Genomic DNA, 21939 nt, shown 5'->3' on the forward strand with positions numbered 1-21939 from the left:
AAAGAACTCACTCCAAAACAGTTCTGCTCAGAGCTGTGCCATCTTCTGTCTCTGGAAGGAAAGTGGAATAGCTGGGGTCCCTTGTACAGAAAGTATATATCCTTGATCTTAGTCTGGGCCGTAGTGTGGCTCCATTTATATTCCAGAATATATAGTTACGTTGTAACTTTTGAAGAACTCACTGTTTAAGTGTAAGAATCTTCACCCAAGAAAAATGTGTGTATAAAATATGTGTGTCTGTGTGTCCATTTGTACAAATGCTCACACATTGCATGGGAAGTAGGGTTGGCATAGGATGTGTTGCTTGCTGGGCTGGGGATTATTAACCCCTGTGTTTGGCAAGGGCCTGTCTGTGTCAGTAGAATAGAGAGGGAGACCTGTAGTTTAACAGCTTTTTTGTTCAGCTCACCTGGGGAAAATCCCAGTGGGTAGCAGTTAAGGAAGCTTTTTATTTCATTGCTTTTGGCAGGGAAGGCTTTCATATTTCTCTTTTCCTTTCTTAAATTTGCTTAATTTGCAACAGAATAATTTCCCTGCTGGAAGCCCTGAGCGGCTTCAGGACTTAAAGTCAACAGTGGATTTGCTGACCAGCATTACTTTCTTCAGAATGAAGGTAAGAGAGAAACTGGGCTAGATGGTGATAGACAGGGCACCTGGCCACAGGAACATGAAGACTAAGAATCTTTGGGTACAATCTTAAGCTATAGTATTCATCACCTCTTAAGCCCACATTTCCATACACCTGTTCTCTGGGTTACTTCTGAGAAGACTGTAGATCAATAGGGATGGGCTGCGTGGTTCTCCTAATCAGATATCCTAGCAATTTCATCCTAGAGTACGGTCCAGGGACCCATCGAGAGATGATGCAATGGAGTAGTTTGAGGGGAATTCTAGGAAGAGAGCCACTCAGGTGGGGAGGACCGTGGGCCCATATTTCTTTTATTAATTGGCAGGTGCAAGAACTTCAGAGCCCTCCAAGAGCCAGCCAAGTGGTAAAGGACTGTGTGAAGGCCTGTTTGAACTCCACATATGAGTATATCTTCAACAACTGCCATGACTTGTACAGTCGCCAGTACCAGCTGGTAAGAGGTTCAGGATCAGGTGGGATCAACTGTCAGTGGCTCTTGGATCCTCAGTTTTCCTTTACTGTGGTTATCGTGGAAAGGAGCTCAGGACAAAGTCCTTATTGTTCTTTAGGATGAGTAAAGTGTAGAGTGAGGACCTTCGAAACTGTGTGAGACATTTGTGGGTTAATAGGGACCATTGGATGAGATGTGACATAACTGAGTTGAGCAGAAGTGGCAACAGTAAGTTTTAGTTTGGTGCTAAAGTAAGTGACCAAAACTTGGGCAGTTTTAGAGGGTGAGTAGGTGAATTCTCAGTCCATCCTAGAGTCTTTTTTCTCTCCCAAGCTTAATTTGTTACAGGCTGCCTTCCTCTGAGATCTGTAGTTGTCTCTCTGAACTACCGGATTGTGGAAATTTAAATTTTCCCTCTGATACTTCTCTCTGCACTACATGGTCTTCTGAGATATATTCATCAGCTGACTGTCAAGGCTGACTCTTCTCTGTCTTTGAGGCTGAGCTACATCAGCTGTTCTATGCTGACATCCTAACTTACTACCTGGTAACTGTGTATGTTTCTCAAGATCCTTTCAATAGTATCTTTTATTCTCATTTCAAAGCCAGGACTTCTTTTTGGGTCTTGTTACTAGCTTACAGTTTCTTGCAGACCATGCACTTGCAAAATATATGCCCTTTAGTCCAACAAATATGTATTGAATGAGTCAGGTATGAGGAAAGCATAGAGCTTCTTCAGTTAGTTCACAGTTCGTAAGCATATATATAATTCTAATCAAAGCAGTCTGTGAGAAGTGCCTTGAAAGCTGAATAAAATGGAAGGGATTCCAAGAAGGAAGAAGTCACTCTTGATCAAGTATTGGGAAAAGCTACTAAACAAGGGCATTTTATGTGAACCTTAAAAGACAGTAGGATTTGGACTGCAAATAATGAGAGGACAACCTAAATCTCTTGAACATTTGCCCTTTGATGAATACATCTAATTTTTAATGCTTCCTAGGAGTACCTCAGTAGAGACTAAATCTTGTTCACACTGCCTCTTCCCATTCCCAAATGTACTCTTTGTGCCAGTCCTATTTTTAAGGCTTCCTCCTTTTAAGTTTTATAAAACCTCCCCTTGGTTCTGAAGCTCATGGGAGGTTTTCCTGGGGCCTTTGTTTAACTTACCACACTCTGGGCTCCTCTGTCATCTATCTGTAGATTCTCTTTGGTTGGAGAAGACACTGTTCTCAGCTTTGAGTTTTCAACTATGCAGGGGTCTTTGTGAATATTTAGTCTCTGCTCCCTAGCATGAGTTGAGCCTGGACTTTGAAAGAGGGCTTATAAACCATTCAGGCACTTTTTTTAACCTTTGAATTTTGCCAGCAGTTTTTTACTTTTTTCACTCTCATTATTCATTATTTACAGTGAGGTAAACCATTGGTGTCTTTTTATTTCTTTCAATCACTCAGTCATTGGTTCATTCATCCATTTAATCCCTTAACAAACTGAACATGTAGGGATGTGAAGTTGATCAAGACACATCTCTTTTTGGCGAGCTCATCATTTAGTGGAGGTAGGTGGGACAAATTACTAGATTTATTGTTTTTTTTAAAATTTACTTTATTGTATTTTTTAATCATTTATTATTACTGCATTTTATTGTAGTTGCCAAAAGTTCATAGAGCGTGTTCTGGGAACTTAACAAGAGAGGCATCTCAGCAGACCAGCGGTATCAGGGAATACTCAAAAAAAAGTAAAGCTCAACTGGAATTTTGAGGAATGAGTAGGAGTTGGCTAATGAAAGGGGTTGGGGAAGAGAGGGATGCCATATAGAGGTAGTAGAATGTTTGGAGGCACAGAAGAGTGAATGAGTATGTTAATTTGAAGAAATATAAACAATTTAATTAAGGTAGTTACAGTGTCAGGCTTTGGAGTTCAGCTATCTGGGATCAGTTCTTGGTTCTCCTGTTTATAGTTATAAGACCTTGGGCAAGTCATGTAACCTCACTGCCTTCAGTCTCCTCTTCTGTAAAATTAAGGTGATGGTAATTTCCACCCAATGGAGCAGTTAGGAGGATTAAATGAGATAACCCATGTAAAGTTCTTAGGTGCCTGGCACCTAATAAGCACTAAATAAGTGGTGGTAGTGGGGCGGTGATGGCTGTGAGGAAAGGGAATTGGTAAGGTATGGGGTTGACGGATCATATACTGAAGGCCTTTTGTGTCAAGCAGTGGAGTTGAAGTTTACTGAAGGCCTTAACTGAAGACCATTGAAGGGCAGAGGAGTCACACTATGAGATTCTCTTTGCAGAAAGGTCACTAACAGCTATGTGGAAGGGGACTGGAAGAAAGATTAAAAACCAGTTAGGAGACCCTTGAATGATAAGGATAGGGTAGTGGCAGAAAAAGTTAAAGGAAAAGATGTATTTAAGTGATATTAAGCAGGCGGAATCTACATTCTGTGGGTTCTGTCCTGGTTTCTAGTAACTTCCGTGTAATACAGGCTTATTAAGGACTGTAGAGACTGTGATGACATATGGCATCCCACATAAAAGTTTTATCCCTCTTCCTCTGTGTGGTTCCAACTTCGCTTTTGTCTTAGTGGGAAACAAATGTCCATTCCAGCAGTGACCCCTCCCTGTCCTGTCCAGGGTCTGAATGTAGAGTTGCTTCTCTTTTCCTGAGATTCACCACTGTATTCCTTTACCTCTTCCCACCAAGTCTTTTTTCTTCCCCCAGCTTTACTAGGATATAATTGATGTATAACATTGTGTAAGCTTAAGGTGTGCAGTGTGATGATTTGATACAAGTGCATGCTGTGAGATGTTTACCACAGTAAGGCCTGCACCTCACATAATTGTCATTTTTTGTTGTTACGGTGAGAACATTAAAGCTCTGCTCTCATACTGATCTTTCCAGTATATAGTACAGTATTTTAACTATAGTCAACCATGCTGTACCTTAGATCCCCAGAACTTATTCATCTGAACTGAAAGTTTGCACCTCTTGACTAGCATCTCACCATTTCCCCTGTCCCTATCTCCTGCCAAACACCACTCCACTCTTTTTTATGTGTTTGGTGTTTGTAGATTTTATATATAAGGAAGATCATACTGTATTTTTCTCTTTCTGTCTGACTTATTTAATTTAGCATACTGCCCTCAACGTCCATCATGTTACCGCAAAAAGAAGGCTTTCCTTCTTTTTCGTTGCTGAGTATTATTATTATTATTATTATTATTCATTATATTTATATACCACATTTTCTTTATCCATTCATTCACTGGTGTACATTTAGGTTGTTTCCATGTCTTCACTTTTATGCATAATGCTACAATAAATGTGGAGGTATCAGTAAATTTTAGAGATAGTTATTTCATTCTCTTTGAATATATACCTGGAAGTAGGATGGCTGGACTATAGGATAGTTTTCTTTTTAATTTTTTGTGGAACCTCCATACTATTTTCCATAGTGCTCTACCAATTTACATTTCCTGCAAGCAGTGTGTCAGGATTCCCTTTTCTCTATATCCTGGCCAGTCTTTGTTATCTCTTACCTTTCTGAAAATATTTATTCTAACAGATGTGAGATGACATCTCTTTGTGGTTTTTATTTGCATTTTCCTGATGTTTAGTGATATTAAATACTTCTTCATGTACTTGCTGGGCATTCTTTGTTGTTTATTTATTTGAGCAGGGAGCCCGATTCAGGGTTTGATCCCCGGACCCTGAGATCATGACCTGAGCAGAGCTCAGACCTAGCCGAATGAGCCACCCATTCACTTCTTGCTGCTGGACATTTGTATGTCTTCTTTGGAGAAAGGTCTATTCAAGTCTTCTATCTATTTTTTAATCAGATTTTTTTGTTTGCTATTAAGTTATGCGAATTACTTATATTTTGGATATTAATCCCTTACCAGATATAAGGTTAGCAGATGTTTTCTCCCATTTTGTAGGTTGCCTTTTCATTTTGTTGATTGTTTATTTTGCTCTACAGACACTTTTTAGTTTGATGTAGTTCCACTTGTTGGTTTTTGCTTTTGATGTGTGTACTTTGGTATCATATCCAAAAAATGATTGCCAAGACCGTTGTCAAGGAACTTTTTCCCTATGTTCTCTTCTGGGAGTTTTATGTTTTCAAGCCTTGTATTTAAGCCCTTAATCTATTTTGAGTTAGTTTTTGTGAGAGGTGTAAGAAAGGGGTCCAGGTTCATTCTTTTGCATGTGAGTATCTAGTTATCCCAACACCATTTATTGAAGAGACTATCTTATCTCTTATCCCCATTGAGTATTCTTGGCTCATCAAGACCTTATCTTATACAACTAGGCGAATAGCTTCCTAGATACAGTTCTTCTTCCTAATAGCATTCATGAGGTTAAGGGAAGTCCTTAACCCACTGAAGGTTGGACCCACTTGCATGCTAGGTCTGTGCAGTAGCTCCTGCAGAACTTGAAGGAGCTTCTCAGAGCTGAGATGTATATGTATGTGTGTGATAATTTAGGGGAGGTGTCAGAGGAGACTGCCAATGGGGTTACATGGAGCTAGACCTATTTAGTGAGGCCAGAGGGGCAACTTACTTTGTCTGAGGAGTCACTATACTCATAGCTATTGAGAATGAGGAAGGGGGTCAGGCATCCTTATGTCTCCTAGACCGACCAAGCATGTCATATTAGTTCCTTGGAGATGGGGAGAGAAGTTCTCTGGAATGGACTCTTTGTGTATAAGGACCTCCCAACAGTCACCCCTCTGACAGAACATGGGCAGTCTTATGGAAGACAGGCTCTAGGAGAAGAAGGGCACCTGATTCTAAAGGAAGGGGTATGGGGACGGAAAGAGAAAGAAGATTGGAGACATTCTCCATATTCTACTCTGACTCTCACTGTCTCCTCTGCAACAAGAAACAGGAACTACCTCCAGAGGAACAAGGACCCAGCATTCGGAACCTGGATTTTTGGCCCAAACTTATCACGCTCATTGTGTCAATCATAGAGGAAGATAAGAATTCCTACACACTCGTTCTGAACCAGTGCGTATCAACCCACTTGACCCTGTGTGGTTGGTGGTTGGCATGTCCATCTGTCTAACAGCCTCTTTCTTTCCTATCTCTGTGTGTTTGCAGTGCCACCTCTTCTTCCTGTACGTCCGTCTGTCCCTCTGTCCCTTGTATCTATCTGAGTAACTGTTTCTGGAGACAGGTGTGGAAACATAATGGGGGGCCCTGTCCAGACTGAGCCAGCCTCCCTGGAGTGAAAGTCCCCTGGGAATGGCTGCCATAGGAGTCCCAGGGGATCCAGAGACCATGTGTGTATGTGTTTGTCCACTGTGAATAATGGGCTTTCTTAGGCCCACTCCTTGAACTTTCTCGTCCACCTTCTTTAGCCTGGGCCTGCATTCTAGCTCCAACCCTTCTCTGGGCCTCAAATCCCTGCCTTCTGGGCATCTTCTTCCCTGGACCACCTTGCCTGAGGGAATCCTTTACCCCACTTGTCCTTTCACTGGCTCCTGGGTCCCTTTTCTCCAGATTGAGCCCAGTCCTGTTTCCTAGGCTTCTCCTCTCTTCAATCTGACTTCCAAGAGATTAGGCACATAAGTTTTGGAATCAGTCAAATCAAATAGCTCTTGCTTTGTTCTCTGACTGTGGCTTCTTCCATCATCCAGGTTTCCTCAGGAGTTGAATGTGGGAAAAGTCAGCGCAGAAGTGATGTGGCAGCTCTTTGCCCAAGACATGAAATATGCACTGGAGGGTAAGGGTACGCCAAAGGCAGTGGACTGTAGGCCGTTAGCCCAAGCACCTTGTTTGCTGTCCCTTTCCTCTCCCAGACAATTATAAGTTCTGGGTGAATGGTATGGAGAGAAACTAGAGGGAGTCTAAGTCATGTCAGGACTCCTTAGGTAGGCAGAGGTTCAGCCAAAGTAATAATGGAAATGGCTATGTGGATGTGAATTTCCCCTTCCAGCTTTAGACCAAGTGCCTGTTTAAGACTTTCCCTAACCCAAAGATCAACTCATCCCATGCTGGGTGTTGTCAAGTGGCCCACTTTCTGGAGTATGAATGGTCTTGTGAAGTTTATCTTTACAGTTTTAAAGAATCATAGAACCATAAATACAGAGATAAGATTATTTTCTCTTATTAGAGACTGCCTGGCCTGGCTTTCCTTAAAAGCTGTTCTGGATTGGTATGACAGAGCCAGAAAGATACTTCTTCCCTCCCTTCTCCTATAAAGCAGTGTCATGGACAAATTATTATTCATCTTGTTTATTTAGCTTATTCTTTTATCCATTTCCTGCTTTGATTGACAAAGATATCACTGTCTGCCTGTATACAACCTTCCCATCTGTACCCTTCTGTGTTCACTCATTTAGCTGCCTTTCCTGTTGTTTCTATATGTTAGTTTGTCTCCTCAGTCTGTGCAAGTGGACTTACAAGGAAAGGGAGCAGTCTGGGGTGAGGACAAATCAGAGTCTGGATCTGTTATTTTGGTGGAGTGACAGGGAAAATGGGTAACCCTCAGACTTAAACTTTTGAGGTTTAGGAGCTGAGGTTGAAAGAAACCTTGAAGATCTGTGTTAAGTTGGAGACAGCCAGAAACTGTACATATACATTCTTTAATTCTGCCCCAGAGCAATAGCTGCCTCTTGTCCATACTGGGTCAAGCTTGGGGCTGTAGCCCAGGCCTTACCCTTTCAGGCCAGTGAGGAAGTCACTTGTCCCCTCTCCAGTAGCACTCAGCAAGCCTAATTTGGGGGAGTATGGTCCAAGTTCTTGAAGAATCCCAGCTCTGATGGGTTTTTGGGTGGGGCGGAGGGGAGGCAAATACCTGTGAAAAGTGTATCAGTTTCACAAGAGGGATAGTATGAAGTGGGGCAGAGGTTTTCAAACAGAGGTATCTCAGGAGCTAAGTGATAAGGGAATAGCCAGGTGGGGGGAGAGGGTTGCTGGGCTCCAGGACTTTCACCTGGTGCCAGTTAAGTCAGTTCTGCTTTTATCAATTTTATATGGGGTTCTAGATGAGATTTCTCTTGAAAGGAGAGTTCTGCTAATGTTTACAACAAACACAAAAGGACTGAAAAACTGCTTTAAGAGAGAGAAGTAATGTTAACCTGGTTTCAAATCTCACTTTCACCACCTAATCAGCATTGTGTTTTTAGACCAATTTTTGTGAGCTCGCATTTTCTTATCCATAAAACGGGAGTGATAATAGCATCTGTTTCATTGAGATGATGAAATAATGTGTAACACACTTAGGATACTGCTTGGCATTTACTCGGCACTGAATAAATCTTATTAAAGACAATAAGAAACCCCATAGGCTCATGAGCAGAGATGCGGTATGAACAAAGTAGCCTTTTTTTTTTTTTTTTTTAGAGATAGAAAGAGAGCAAGAGTGAGAACTTGTGAGTGGGTGGGGTGGGGCAAAGGGAGAGGGAGAAAGAGAATCTTAAGCAGGATCCACACCCAGTGCAGAACCTCATGCAGGGCTCCATCTGACAACCCTAAGATCATGAGCTGAACTAAAACCAAGAGTCAGACATTTAACCAGCTGAGTCACCTAAGCACCCTGCAAAACAGCATTTTTTTAACTTAAATTCAACTAGCCACGGTACAGTACATCATGAGTTTTTGATATAATGTTCATTGATCCATTAGTTGAGTATATCACCCAGCATTTTTATAAGAGTTCACGTTAGGGGAAAATGGGACAGCTAGAACAAGGAGACACTAGAAGTAGGGACTGCAGATGATGTTGTAGTAATTTAGGGCTGAGGGGTTGGGGCTAGAGTAGAGAATTGGAGAGGGAATAATGAGTTTCGATAGCCACTGGAAGGAAGTTGTAACAGGACTTCATGATTGTCAGAATGTGGAGGGTAAGACAAGGGGGGAGGAGTTTGGAGACCTGGATGATAAAAGGATAGTGTTGACTCCAACTGTGAAAATGGTATCATTCACCCAATTTTTTTAAGTCAGTTTTATTGAGGTATAATTTACATACATAAAATAAAAACACTCTATATTTTGATGAATTTGACATATATGTGACTAAAGAGGAAGAAGGAAGACGATGATGCTCGTCATTGAACAAGAGGCTACAATTAGTGTGTGTACTTGGTTCAGCTTCAGCTGAGATGTTAAATTGTGAAAGATGGGGGACTAGAGTTAAACTCTGGCAAAGTGAAATGGCCAGCAAGGCCTTAGACAGACAGTACCAAAACCAAAGAGAGATTTGGGGGAGATAGCAGCAAGCTGAATAATTGAAATCATGAGGTTGAAAGAACTCCAAAGATGAAAGATACGTGGAAGGAGGAATGTGGAAATCAGGGGCAGGAGAAGATTTAGAGACTCAGTAGCCCTTTATGAGAGACTAACCATCCCTGTACTTCTATCATCAACAACCTCATGCAACTTTATCGGGCCTTGACTCCATGGGACTTGTTAGAATAAAGTGTGACCACTGTTTCAGCAGTCATCCTGTTAGTTTCTGTACTACAGAAATTAATATTGAAATTGAGTTTTGGGATCAGAGTACAGATAACGGATTGACAGAGAAAGGGAGAATTATATAAACATAGTAACTTGAAGATCCCTAGAAGAAAGCAGTTAGGGAGTTTTGGGAGTGATGGAGCAGTACTGCCTCCACTTCTAGTGGGTTACTAAACAGGAAGGAAAGAGAGTCCTCCTCATGGTACATTTTTATGTCTCTAGGTTCATGCACTGGTTTAAGGATAGCAGAGTGTGGGGTGGAAGAGAAGGGGCAAGCCCTGAGAAGTCTCTCTGATGACCCCAGAGGTGGTGCTGCCTGCCGTGCCAGGAGATGAACTTTCCTGGGACTGGGAGCATTTCGTGGCTGAATCCCAAGCTCCCATTTCCTCCACGAGGGTCTGTTGTACTAATTCACAAGGGCCAACTGCCCCAGATTGGATTTCTGCTTTGATGTGGAGGAGCATCACCCATAGCAACTCAAAGTTGAGCAGTAGAGGTCACAAGGACCCTGAGCTTCCTTTCTCTGTTACTCAGTACTCTTCCCCCATTTGCCTGCTTTTTTCCCATTATGTTATATGTAAGCACATTGTTTGATTTTATTATTTCAAATTAATTTTTTATTTATAAAGGGGATGGAGGAAGAGAACCTGTTGTTGTAGCCAGTGCGCCAGGCATTCTGGTCCAGGGGTGTTGTTTGTCCTGGATTCTCCAGAAGGCTCTGAAGATCCAGTTAGATGACCTTAAAAAGTCCATAATAAACATCCCATTTTTTACAGCCTAATAGCCCTTTCATCTGCTGTGTTCCTGTGGTTTCCAAACTGACTATTCTTATTTGCATACTTCTCGGAGAGTTCATTTTCTCAGTGTCTCAACTGTATTCTGGGGCACTTTAGTTTAATGCTGTTACACTCTGGCTGCTTAACTGCTCTTTCTGTCAGCCCACTGTGATTTTCCCTGTCTCTGTAGTTGTCATTGACTCATTCATGCTGTGTGTAGCTGCTCATCGCCAATGTAAGGGAATCTAAGCCAATGTGAGGGAATGGCCCAGCTACTAGGATTAGAGAAGTCCTAGGAAACCACCATCCCTCACTAGTCCTGGGCAGTCTCTCCACTAATCAACATTAGCACCCACATCTCTTTCTCCCCTTCTTCACCAGATGACAGTATCTCAGTTGACACTTCTAGAAGCTAGAGCAAGAAGGCTTCTATCTGGGAGTTTGGCTTAGTCTCTGAAAGATTTGGGCCAGGCTCTTGGAGAGCAGAGTAGTGGTAGGGGGAGATGGTTGTGAGGAAGTGGTTGGGAATCACCCTTGTTTTAAGACTTCTGATAGAGCTGCCTGGCCGCATCTGCTGCTTTGGGAAAGCTCAGGAACCATGGCCTCTGCTGTTGGGACCTGACTCAGCTTCCTTCCCCACCACTAGAGCATGAGAAAGACCGGCTGTGTAAGAGTGCTGACTACATGAACCTACACTTCAAGGTGAAGTGGCTCCACAATGAATATGTGCGAGATCTGCCTGCCCTCCAGGGGCAGGTGCCTGAGTACCCAGTGTGAGTCATCATGTGGGCACTATATGGGGAAGGGAAGGGGTCCCTCCATCTTAGGGGGTGGGCAGGACCTATGTCTTCATTTCAGTTCAGCAAGCCAGTCTTGAGACTGCCAGTTCTAGGCTCTGTTGTAGAAAGAGAAAAGCATCAAACTGTGCCCTATCTTCTAGAAGACCCTAGTCTGGTGGAGCTCTTAAGCACATGGCATATGCCAGCCACTGGCTCTAACCCCCAATTCTCCTGCCTGGCTGCAGGTGGTTTGAACAGTTTGTTCTGCAGTGGCTGGATGAAAATGAGGATGTGTCCCTGGAATTCCTCCGTGGAGCCCTGGAACGAGATAAGAAGGATGGGGTAAGTTGGAGCCTTGGACTGCACTTGGGTCAGTCCAGGTGTCCCAGCATTTAGCTGCTAGCAAAAGTTCCAGGGCTTTATGCTGCCTTCAGCTTGGGTCATGATCTCGGGGTCCTGGGAACGAGTCCCACATAGGGCTCTCTGCTCAGCAGGGAGCCTGCTTCCCTCTCTCTCTCTCTGCCTGCCTCTCTGCTACTTGTGATATCTCTTTGTCAAATAAATAAATAAAATCTTAAAAAAAAAAAAAAAAGTTCCAGGGCTTTAGTTTCTTCCCTGTGGAGTTCATAAGGAGGGCCAAAGAGCTTCCCCTGCTAGGCAGAGCCCTTTTGAACCCTACACACTTGGGAAAAGGTAGTGGCTGAAGATGACAATCCTATTGTTGGCCTTCCTTAGTTCCAGCAGACATCAGAGCATGCACTCTTTTCCTGCTCTGTGGTGGACGTCTTCACACAGCTCAACCAGAGCTTTGAAATCATCCGGAAGCTGGAATGCCCAGACCCCAGCATCCTTGCCCACTACATGAGGAGATTTGCTAAGGTGACCATGACCCTCCCTTTTCCCTTCCATTTGCCTTTACTATGCTCACAGCCTCATCACAGGCCTGAGCTCAATTCCTCTCTGTGGTGGCCTTCAGGTAAAGTCTGGCATCACTCCGTTCTCATTTGCTTGTGTCTGAAGCAGACTGGTGGGCTTATCTTGGTGTGTTTCTGGGGTTGAGAGGGAGCTTTGTCCCTTACTATGAGATTCCGCTCTATCTCCCTGTTGTTGTTCTGGGATGACAGGTATGATCTCAAGCAAGATCTGTGTAGGGAAAGCTAAGGGTTCCCTTTCCTTTCCTTTTCTCTTTTTCTTTTTTGTTTTCAGACCATCGGGAAGGTGCTGATGCAGTATGCAAACATTTTATCGAAGAGCTTCCCAGATTATTGCACAAAGGAGAAAATGGTGAGAGTCAGGTCCTGGGAGCCTAGAGAAGAGAGTGGAAGACATTTGAATCCTTGCTTTTGAGGCTATCCTCAGAGCTGAGGGTGGGGGTGATGCTCCTGACTTGATTCCCAGTAGGGCTTCTTTTGAGATTATGACACAAAATAAGAAGAACTTGACTAGGAGTGCGTCTGAGCCTCCATTTGGTACTTAATTTTCTACTAAGCTAGAGCTTTACTTAATCTTTCTTTAAAAAAAATTAAGACATTCAAAGAGTTAAAAGAATAGCGCCATGAACACCTCAGGCCCACCACCCTGCTTAAAAACGGAAACATTTGCTCCTAGTCTTCATTCAAGAAAAACTGTCTGAATTGGTTCCAGATCTCAGTGCTTAGGAAGAGATGCATATAATATGTGTTGTAAATTCCGTGTCATTTTTGGAGTAGTATGAGAGAGATACCTTAGTCTGATAGGTCCTGTGCCAAAAGAAGTCAAAACTCAACAGTTTCATCTTCCCCAAAGCCCTGCATCCTGATGAACAACATGCAGCAACTGAGGGTCCAGCTGGAGAAAATGTTTGAGGCCATGGGAGGCAAGGAGGTAGGTCTCAGGGTGTGGGGTTGCTGTACTTTCCCTTTGTTCCTTAGCTCCCTGGCCATAGAACTCTACCATCTCCTGACTAGGTATATGCCAGCAATTTAGCTTAGGGTCTGGGCTGGTTTAAGCTGAGGGATTTAAGTAGACACTGGGGTAAAGGCCTTCTGAGGGAGGGTTTATGGGTGTAGGAGGGAAGAAAAGTGTACAAAAAACAGCTCAGCCAAGCATACTTTCTGTGGATATAGTTGGACCCTGAAGCTGCAGACAGTTTGAAGGAGCTGCAGGTGAAACTGAATACAGTTTTGGATGAACTCAGCATGGTATTTGGAAACAGGTCAGTGGCCCCAAGCATACAGCCATAAGAGCCAGGTATGGCCCCTGGCCAGTCCCAAAGCCCCTGCCCCACACCCTCCATCCAGCTGCAGGCATGTGGATCTTTCCTCTCCTCCTATTGGCTGTCCCTGTTGGAGCTGCACCAGGAGTATGCTGGAGTGGGACTGAATAGCTGGTGCTGCTCCAAGGACAGTGCGTGTTTGGGCAGGGGAGGGCTGCACTGCGGGCACATGTGTAGTTTTCAGGTGCGGATTGATGAGTGTGTTCGACAAATGGCTGACATCCTGGGCCAGGTTCGGGGCCCAGGGAATGCATCCCCCAACGCCAGGGCCTCAGTGGCTCAGGATGCAGATAGTGTGCTCCGGCCTCTCATGGACTTCCTGGATGGCAAGTGAGTACAGCACTCAACTGTCCTGTGGGACAGGCAAGGCAGAGGCAATCACATGGAGAAGCCTCTCAGGGAAAGGGGCTCTCAAACTCTAGCTCTAGTCTTACCTGTTACATGGGCCCACAGCCTCACACTCTTTGCCACTGTGTGTGAGAAGACAGTCCTGAAGCGTGTACTGAAGGAGCTCTGGCGGGTGGTGATGAACACAATGGAAAGGATGATTGTTCTGCCCCCACTCACTGACCAGACGGTAAGGATGCTCCCCTTCCACTTCCTCCTGCTGTCTCCTCTATCTTGCTCCACACTTCCTGATCAAGTTTGGAGTCCTCTGCTTTTGACCAATCCCCTCTCTGCCCAGGGCACCCAGCTAATCTTCACTGCTGCCAAGGAGCTGAGCCATCTTTCCAAACTCAAGGTACTGTGGATGTATGGGGTCCTTCTGAGGCTGGGGGTGACAGGATGCCAGGAGGAAGAATATTTGAACTTTGGAGACGGAAGAGGAAAAGAATGAGAGGAACATGTAATATAAGCTGGCAGATGGGGAAAGACTGTCATGGTAGCCCCAAGCTGTCCTGATGCTATTGCTTTCTCTGGGGTTCCAGGACCACATGGTACGAGAGGAAACCCGGAGTCTCACTCCAAAGCAGTGTGCCGTCCTTGACCTCGCTCTGGACACCATCAAGGTGGAGACCTGCCTTTTCTCCAGACAGTCATACCTCATGTTCCTGGTGTTCCACTCTGCCAAACTGATGTCCCCTGGGCTCTTGCCACCCCACATCCAGAAGAGAGTGATTTTTTATGTTTGTTACTTTCTCTGTTATATCCATATTTCTGCTTGGGAGCAACCAAAAGTTACCTCCTTTATGGTCTCAGATGACTTACCACAGACCCAGAGCACTTATTCCTGGGTTTTGAGTATAGTTCAGTCTACTTAGTTCCTCATTGCCATTCCTGAATATTTTCCACTGGGAATTAATCTTTCAGATCCTCATACCCCAGATCTGGCAGAAATTTCCCTCTTCCACTTATATATAAATTTATTTGGGCTTTCTACTACCCATTCCTTCATTCAGCCAGGCAACATGTGCACATGACACTGTGCATGAAGGATACAGAGAAAATCAGATATAGTTCCTAGCTTTAAGATGCTTATAATTTGGTAAGGCTACCGTAAGGCAGGTACACATAAACCGTGATATGGGGCAGTTGGGAGAATTATGTTAAAGGATAATGTTCTCTAATAAGAGTTCACAGGGGTAAAAGAGCACTTCTGGCTATTCTCTGCCTGAAATGCTTCTATTCCATATCTTTGCTTGTCTGGATAGATCCATACTTCAAAGACCCGCATCCAGGAATGTGGCCATCCCTCACTGCTCCTACACAAATAGTAACTCTTCACCTGAGAGATTGTGACTCTGTGTGGTATTCCCGATCTTGTTGTCTATTGGATGGCTTATTGTCCTCATCATCCTCTTTTGGCATCTTCATTGAGCTTCTGTTCAGATAGGATTTTCTCTGAGGACAGTTTGGAAAGCTGCCTCTTTATAAGGGGAGGAGGCTATAGCAGGTATTCTTTTGTCTTTCAGCAATACTTTCATGCAGGAGGTAATGGGCTGAAGAAAACCTTCCTGGAAAAGAGCCCAGATCTGCAGTCCCTACGCTATGCCCTATCTCTGTACACACAGACCACCGACACACTCATCAAAACCTTTGTGCGCTCACAGACTGCCCAGGGTAAGGCCTAAGGGCTTTGGGTCCCTATCTCCATTCCTTGATACATTTCTGCCTCTAGGGAGTCACTAGCTTCCAGCCCTTAGGAAGGATCCAGGTACTTCTCCAGAGAGCCTATCAAACTCAGATCCCAGGATTTCTTGAGGGACCCCAGTACTCACCCCCACACCATACCCATACCAGACAGGAAAATGACAAGGACCTGGGAAATGTGCCTGAGATTCTTTTTCCAGACATTGCGGGGCTAGTGCATGTTTATCAAGGAGTGTACCCTGTCTGTTAGGAAGTATCTGTCAGGAAGCCTGGAGAATGAGTGATTGAGACACTCATGAAAACTCATAGCTTTGGGAATCTTGTTGGAAGTTGTCCTGGAGAGAGAAAGCAAAAGACTACAGATTGTCTAGTGTGGAAGAGAAAAAAGACTGGGAGAGGCAAACTATGGGAGCAGTTGAAGAGAGGATGTGGATGGATCTTGGGGCTCTGTGCATAGCTGAGGTTCCAGCTTCATGGGTGATGCTTATGTGTAGGGGCCCAGGCAGCTGGTTTTCTCCCAGTGACTTCCAGTCCTTAGAACCCCTCCCTCTCTTTAGGCAGGCCTCTCTATAAACGAAACACATCTACCTAGAGATGGTTCAGACTGAAATTCTGCCCCTAGCCCTGGAGCAGGGCCCTCCCAGAAAAGACTTTCAGGCACATTTATTATTTCATCTGGGGAACCCTGGGTGTGATGCCGAGTGAATCTGATGGTGGGAGTGGGAGAATTTAGGCTTTCCTAGGCTGTGGATTCAGAGCACAGAGCTGACCTAAAGGGGAAGAGGGATCTAAGCAGTTAGACTAGAGTTGATAGAAGGTGAAAAGATGCAAGGGACTTGTAGCACTGCTCCATTTTCCACACCTGTTCTTATTTCAAGTCTAGGATGGGAAGAAGAGAGAGCAAAGGAGTTATGAGCCTTGCTCAAGGGGGCAGGGAGATCTTTTAAAGAGCTGTACATGGAAAGACCTGTAACATTAGGGGAGGATCTGAGTTAATCCAGAAATTCAGTTAATTCCAGTTAATCTAGAAATCCTGAACTTTAAGCTAGATGTAAAGATGAGGAAAGGCTAAAATGGGCACATATGTGATAAGAGCAAGGGTGGGTACTGCAGGGAGGATCCAAGTGTGTGTGTATACCTTTCGTACCCATTGTTTTATCATTTAAGGCCTAGGAAATTAAAGCCTACAACATCTCTCTTTCCTGGCCTGATGGTCTCAAATACCTTCTCTCTGTATGTTCTTTTGCTTTTCCCCCATGATCTGGTTGATCTTTGACCCATGAAGTCTAATTTGGAGCACTGGGGCATTGACCCCAGCTCTTTGACTTCTCTCTCCACCTCAGCTCTGTGATCCCTCAAAATATCTGTAGAGTTGCTCCGGATGACTGTTAAAACCTTAGACCTCTAACTGATTATTCTTTCTCTGTCCTGCTGCTGCTACTACTTCTTGACTTGCCTGTTCTCACTCAGTGCATGATGGGAAAGGTATTAGGTTTACAGCTAATGAGGACATTCGGCCGGAAAAGGGTATGTTCTATACCTTGCACATGTGAATCTAACATAGGCTAACACTGTTCCCTATGAACTAGAATGAGCTGCTGCTTAGGCTGGCAGTAGGGGAGCTATGTGTCAAAGTTCAGAAGCTCTATCCCAAGTCTCAGAGATGAGTTTTGTATTCATACAGTCTGAGAAGGGGTTGACAGTAGTTCTGTCCTCAGGATTCCCCCACCCCTCCACTTGAGGACAGAGTTTTATCTGGGGTGCAGGGTACCAGTATTTTATCAAAATAGTGAGACCTCTGCTGAGGGGAGCCTACAAACTGGCCAGAGACTGGGACTTGTGGAGGGATCCAGGTGTGAATAGGACAAAGTCTGAGCAGGGCAGCCTCCCAACCAGGGATGTCCCAGAATCCAAGGATAGGTGGGAGAGTGGAGAGTATTGCCTTTGGCTAGAAGGGACCCACACTGTTCCATTGAGACACTGTGGGGTGGCCATAATTCCCAGACAAAAATACAAGGTGGCAATACTGTCCTTCTCTCTAATATCTTTCAATGAAAAATTCTTCAGCCTGGGAGATAAGAGAGATTTGGGGAACCTGAGAGATTTCCAGTGCATTTTTGGAACATTTCACCTAAGAGGTCGTCACCTTAATGTATTTTAATACACAACTTCATTCTTTATCCCCTTGCTTTCCCTTCTCCCATTGCTTACTTCCCCATGGCTACTTTGGGTGATTGCTTCAGACTTTAGGATATAAGGTGGTAGCCTCCTAACTCCTCAGTTTTACCTGGGATAATTAGGCCTGAAATCTTAGTGTTCTTCAGTGAGGGACCAACTGTCCATCTGTCCTTCAGGGTCTGGTGTGGATGATCCTGTGGGAGAAGTGTCCATTCAGGTGGACTTGTTTACACATCCTGGAACTGGGGAGCACAAGGTCACAGTGAAAGGTGAGTGGCACAGACTTACAAGTTGTAGACTGTTTTTTATGCACTAGCCTCATCAACTGAAGGCAGGGGCTGCTTTATCTCAGTCCTCCAACTTAGCCTTCCTCCAAGGGGATTGCCACCTGGGGGCTCAAGAACTGGGAACACGTGGTGGGATCCCTCACAGGCTTCCTTTGTTTGGGCAGTGGTAGCAGCCAATGACCTCAAGTGGCAGACAGCAGGTATGTTCCGGCCCTTTGTGGAAGTGACCATGGTTGGCCCACACCAAAGTGACAAGAAGAGGAAGTTCACAACCAAATCAAAGAGCAACAACTGGGCCCCCAAGTACAATGAGACATTTCACTTGTGAGTTACAGGGTAGGGGACCTCTAGGACTCTGGGGTGGGGGTGAGCTGGGAGATAAGACTTGAAAGGGAAGAGGAGGGAATGGGTTGGATGGTGGCTGGGGTAAATTCATCTGAAGACTCTCAGCTCTGGCTTCCTCCCTTCCACCCACCCTGTGCTCACAGCCTCCTGGGAAATGAAGAGGGACCAGAAGCCTATGAGTTGCAAATATGTGTGAAGGATTACTGCTTTGCCCGTGAGGATCGTGTTCTGGGGCTGGCTGTGATGCCTCTGAGGGATGTGGCAGCCAAGGGCAGCTGTGCTTGCTGGTGCCCCTTGGGCCGGAAAATCCACATGGATGAGACAGGCATGACTATTCTCCGGATTCTATCTCAGAGGAGCAATGACGAAGTGGCTCGAGAGTTTGTGAAGCTCAAGTCGGAGTCTCGTTCCATAGAAGAGGAGAGCTGAGCACCTAGGTTCCTGTGCCAACCAGATGGCATCAGTTCCACAAGTCAGTGCCAGTGAGAGTTACTATGTAGCCAGCTTAAGGTCCTCATAGTGGAGAGGCTGACTCCTTCAGTTTGAGGATATTAAAGGAAAAATTTGGGGTGATGAAAGTATGGCTTTTCACAGAAAGGGTCACGAATCCCTGACCAGCAGGTCTGTGGTGCTAGGAGCTGGGCTGTGGGTATTACTGCATAGGGAAGTTTTCCATAAAGGGAGGGACAGACATTTCTGAGAGTATCAGCCATTCTTTGTAGACACCCCTCTCCATGCCACACCTTATCCAGCTAGACCCATACATATCAACCATTAGAAGAACAAGTTTAGAGAGCCTGGAGCATGTATCTGTTTAGCTAAATAGTCAGTTGAGCCTCAAGGTGTTGCTGAGCCCTATAGTCTGGATTGGAGTATGGCTGGGGCAGGAATGTACAGAATAGAATTTAGAGTCTCCCTTGAGCAGGATCCACTGGTTTTGTGTGGCTCCATGAAAACAAGGCTTTCAGACTGAACAAGATAGCTTCTAGAAATGAGCTGTGCTAATCTTTTCCCTCAAATATGTCATGGGTAGAATGAGGTTCACATGATACTTCAGAGCCCTGAGCAGAATATTCTTTGGAACCCTAGCACTGTAGGCCACCTGCCCAGGAGTCCCCCTCCTTCACTCCTGTAGGAAGGGAAACAATGATGTTTCAGAACATGAGAGGCTATTTCTCTGTGTGTGCACCTGAGGGCTAGTTGAAGGATCCAGGAAAGAGGGCTGTATTTTCTTCTTGGATAGACTCTGAACAAAGCCAAAAATGGTAGAAACCAGTCTAGAAGGAGTCCTCTTCACCTATGGCTACTGCCTTCTGGTTGTCCTCTCCTTTGCAGAAGGAATCTAGTCTTTGGCCTCACTCCCTTTCATCTAGGTCAGCTGCTATTCACCTTACAGATGTTCAACCCTACAGAAGGAGCTTGGACTATGATCCCTCTGTATAGACTGGATGGAGGGGCCATCAACATTCCTTGGGAAGTCAAAGACAAATTCTTTTAGAAGGTCATATGAACTTCTCAGCCCTTGATCAGAGAAGTGACTGACATGGTTCTTGGATATCCTTGGTAGCAGCCTCCTGGACCTCCTGAGGACTCCATGTTATCCACAGCTGTACCAGCCATTACATGTAACAAACTAAGCATCTTTGCTGTTGTTAATTACTGTATGTGCCATTGTTACAGGACATTTTTGGCTAGTCTATAATAAATTATCTTAGAGCAGCCTATGGGGTCCGGTAATTCTGTTAAGGTGTGGAAAGCTATAGAAATGACTATCCTGTGTAAGCCTGTATAATGGTAAATTTTTTACCTGGCTCTTTGCTGCCTCTTCTCCCCGAAAACCTAAAACAGCTCTGGATAAGCACCAAGCAGTAAAGCAGGTAATATGGGCTAGCATCTTGGCCTTGACCTGAGACTACCAATCCAGTAACAGAGTCATGGGGGCCCAAGGTATCAGCTTCCTGCAGAAGGTCCAGAAGAGTAGGAGATGTCATGTGCTATTAGTATAAACTAGTCCATTTTGTGAGGACAAGGTAAGGGTGTGTTTCTGGGGATTGGTAGAGGGCTGAGGCTGCCATGTACAGGACAGAGGAATAGGTCTAAGAGTAGAAACTGGACTTTCATTTGGGAAGATTCAAGGAAATAAAGCTGGAGTAAAAAGTCTCCTCCTATATTGGAAGAAACAAGGGAAGACGAGACCTCCTGGCAGGGGGATCAGAGAAGCTGACACAAAAAAGTGCTTACCTAGTTTCTTAACCCTTGTGGGGTGGGAGCTGAGTGGGAGCATAGGATAGGGAATTAACTCCAGCCTTCCAGTTCCTCATTTCCATTTGCTTGCTAAATAAATTCTTACAAGTCAGTTCCCCAGTCATTTTCCTTCTGGAAGCCATTTGTGCTCTGTCATTTCTGCCTTAAACTTACCTGTTGAATCCATTGTCTTACCTCAGTTCCCAGTACCACAAATGGAATAGTGGCTTTTAGTTCCTCTTGTCTGGATATTACTGTGATAAACACCTGCCTCTGTTCTGCCCCAGCCCTCTCCACATACTCTGGTAAGTCTCTCTCCTGTTAAAACTATTCAGTAGTTATCTATCATAGCCTTTGGGCTGAAATTCTAAGATCCTCCAGGACAGTGCAGACACCCCCCTACCATCAGCTACCTGTTCTAAAGCTCTTCCCTGTAGTTCCAACCATACACACACACTGCACTTCTACCCTTCTGTGCCTTTGCATATTCTGTTCCCCCTTCCTGGAATGGCCTTCAGGCTTTTCCACGGCCTTCTAGGTTCTGCTACTTCATGGCGGCCTTTAGGACCCAACCAACCCTGAACCCCTTCACAGAGCACTTAAAAGTTATAATTTACTTGTTTGTCTTCCTCAGAAGTCTGCGATCTACCCAAAGGCAGGGTCTGAGTATTTCATCTGTATTCCCCAGCGTCAGGAACTTAGAGCCAGGCCAACAGCTACAGGACTGCTTTGGGAAACCAAGGCAGGAGGGGCAGTTGGCGGGCTCCTGAAAAGAGGGGCGTGGTTGGGGGGGCGCTTGTGAGGAGGGGCGTGGTCAGAGGCGGGACTCTGCCCTAAACCCTACCCTGGGGCTCTAGGGCGCCTGCGCAGAAAGCGTTAAGATGGAGGTCGGTGAAGTTGACGGCCGCACGGCAATGGTGAGCAAGAAGAGCCCGAAGGTGGCGCCGGAGGAGAGGTTATTGCCTTCTCCCTCCCAACACTGAAGAAACTAACCCTGAAGAGACTACCTGACTGGGGTACAGCTGTGTGTACTTCCCACTAATACCTGTCTATCCTCATCCTTTCTTGTAAACTGTTCTCCCGATACTCCCCAAGGTTATTGCCCCCTCCCCATACTTGAGTATACATAAGGGTTTCCCAGACACTCCAGAGAAGGTAAGTTTGCCTGAATACCTAGCAAAGGGGATTTTTATTCCCCACCAGATAACTTACCAAAGTGGGACACATTTATCCAGTTACCTCTTGAAACAGATACCCCAAACCCCTAGCTAAGGCGCATTCTATTAACTCATGGAGTTTGTCCATTTCTCCAGCAATATCCAGATTCACCGAAAAAAGCATAGATCTTATACTACATTTGACTTGAAAGTGGCACATTTGTTATTCTCTCGTATGGCACAGGAGACCTACTCCATAAAGAAAAGTCGAACTCTGGCTAGCTACC

At 44.9% G+C, this 21939-nt stretch overlaps 1 protein-coding gene across 3 annotated transcripts in view; it reads left to right on the top strand.

Annotated features, from left to right (window-relative positions):
* Positions 1–19974, top strand: part of UNC13B (unc-13 homolog B) — a 218887-nt gene extending 198913 nt beyond the window's left edge. For 2 of the 3 annotated variants that reach the window (XM_080819882.1, XM_080819881.1), the window contains 18 exons: positions 524–613; positions 954–1082; positions 5961–6088; positions 6721–6806; positions 10964–11090; positions 11342–11438; positions 11832–11975; positions 12303–12380; positions 12882–12959; positions 13202–13290; positions 13528–13680; positions 13804–13927; positions 14036–14092; positions 14280–14360; positions 15264–15411; positions 17796–17888; positions 18071–18230; positions 18395–19974. In XM_080819882.1, coding sequence (XP_080676008.1) covers positions 524–613; positions 954–1082; positions 5961–6088; positions 6721–6806; positions 10964–11090; positions 11342–11438; positions 11832–11975; positions 12303–12380; positions 12882–12959; positions 13202–13290; positions 13528–13680; positions 13804–13927; positions 14036–14092; positions 14280–14360; positions 15264–15411; positions 17796–17888; positions 18071–18230; positions 18395–18680 — 2148 coding nt within the window. In that variant the 3' untranslated portion in view covers positions 18681–19974. Of the gene's footprint in view, positions 1–523; positions 614–953; positions 1083–5960; positions 6089–6720; positions 6807–10963; positions 11091–11341; positions 11439–11831; positions 11976–12302; positions 12381–12881; positions 12960–13201; positions 13291–13527; positions 13681–13803; positions 14093–14279; positions 14361–15263; positions 15412–17795; positions 17889–18070; positions 18231–18394 lie in introns of all 3 variants that reach the window. The other variant, XM_080819880.1, reaches the window with a different exon arrangement.
* Positions 19975–21939: the final 1965 nt, after the last annotated feature.

The sequence above is a fragment of the Martes martes genome, assembly GCF_963455335.1.
Source record: "Martes martes genome assembly, chromosome: 12".
NCBI lineage: Eukaryota > Metazoa > Chordata > Mammalia > Carnivora > Mustelidae > Martes > Martes martes.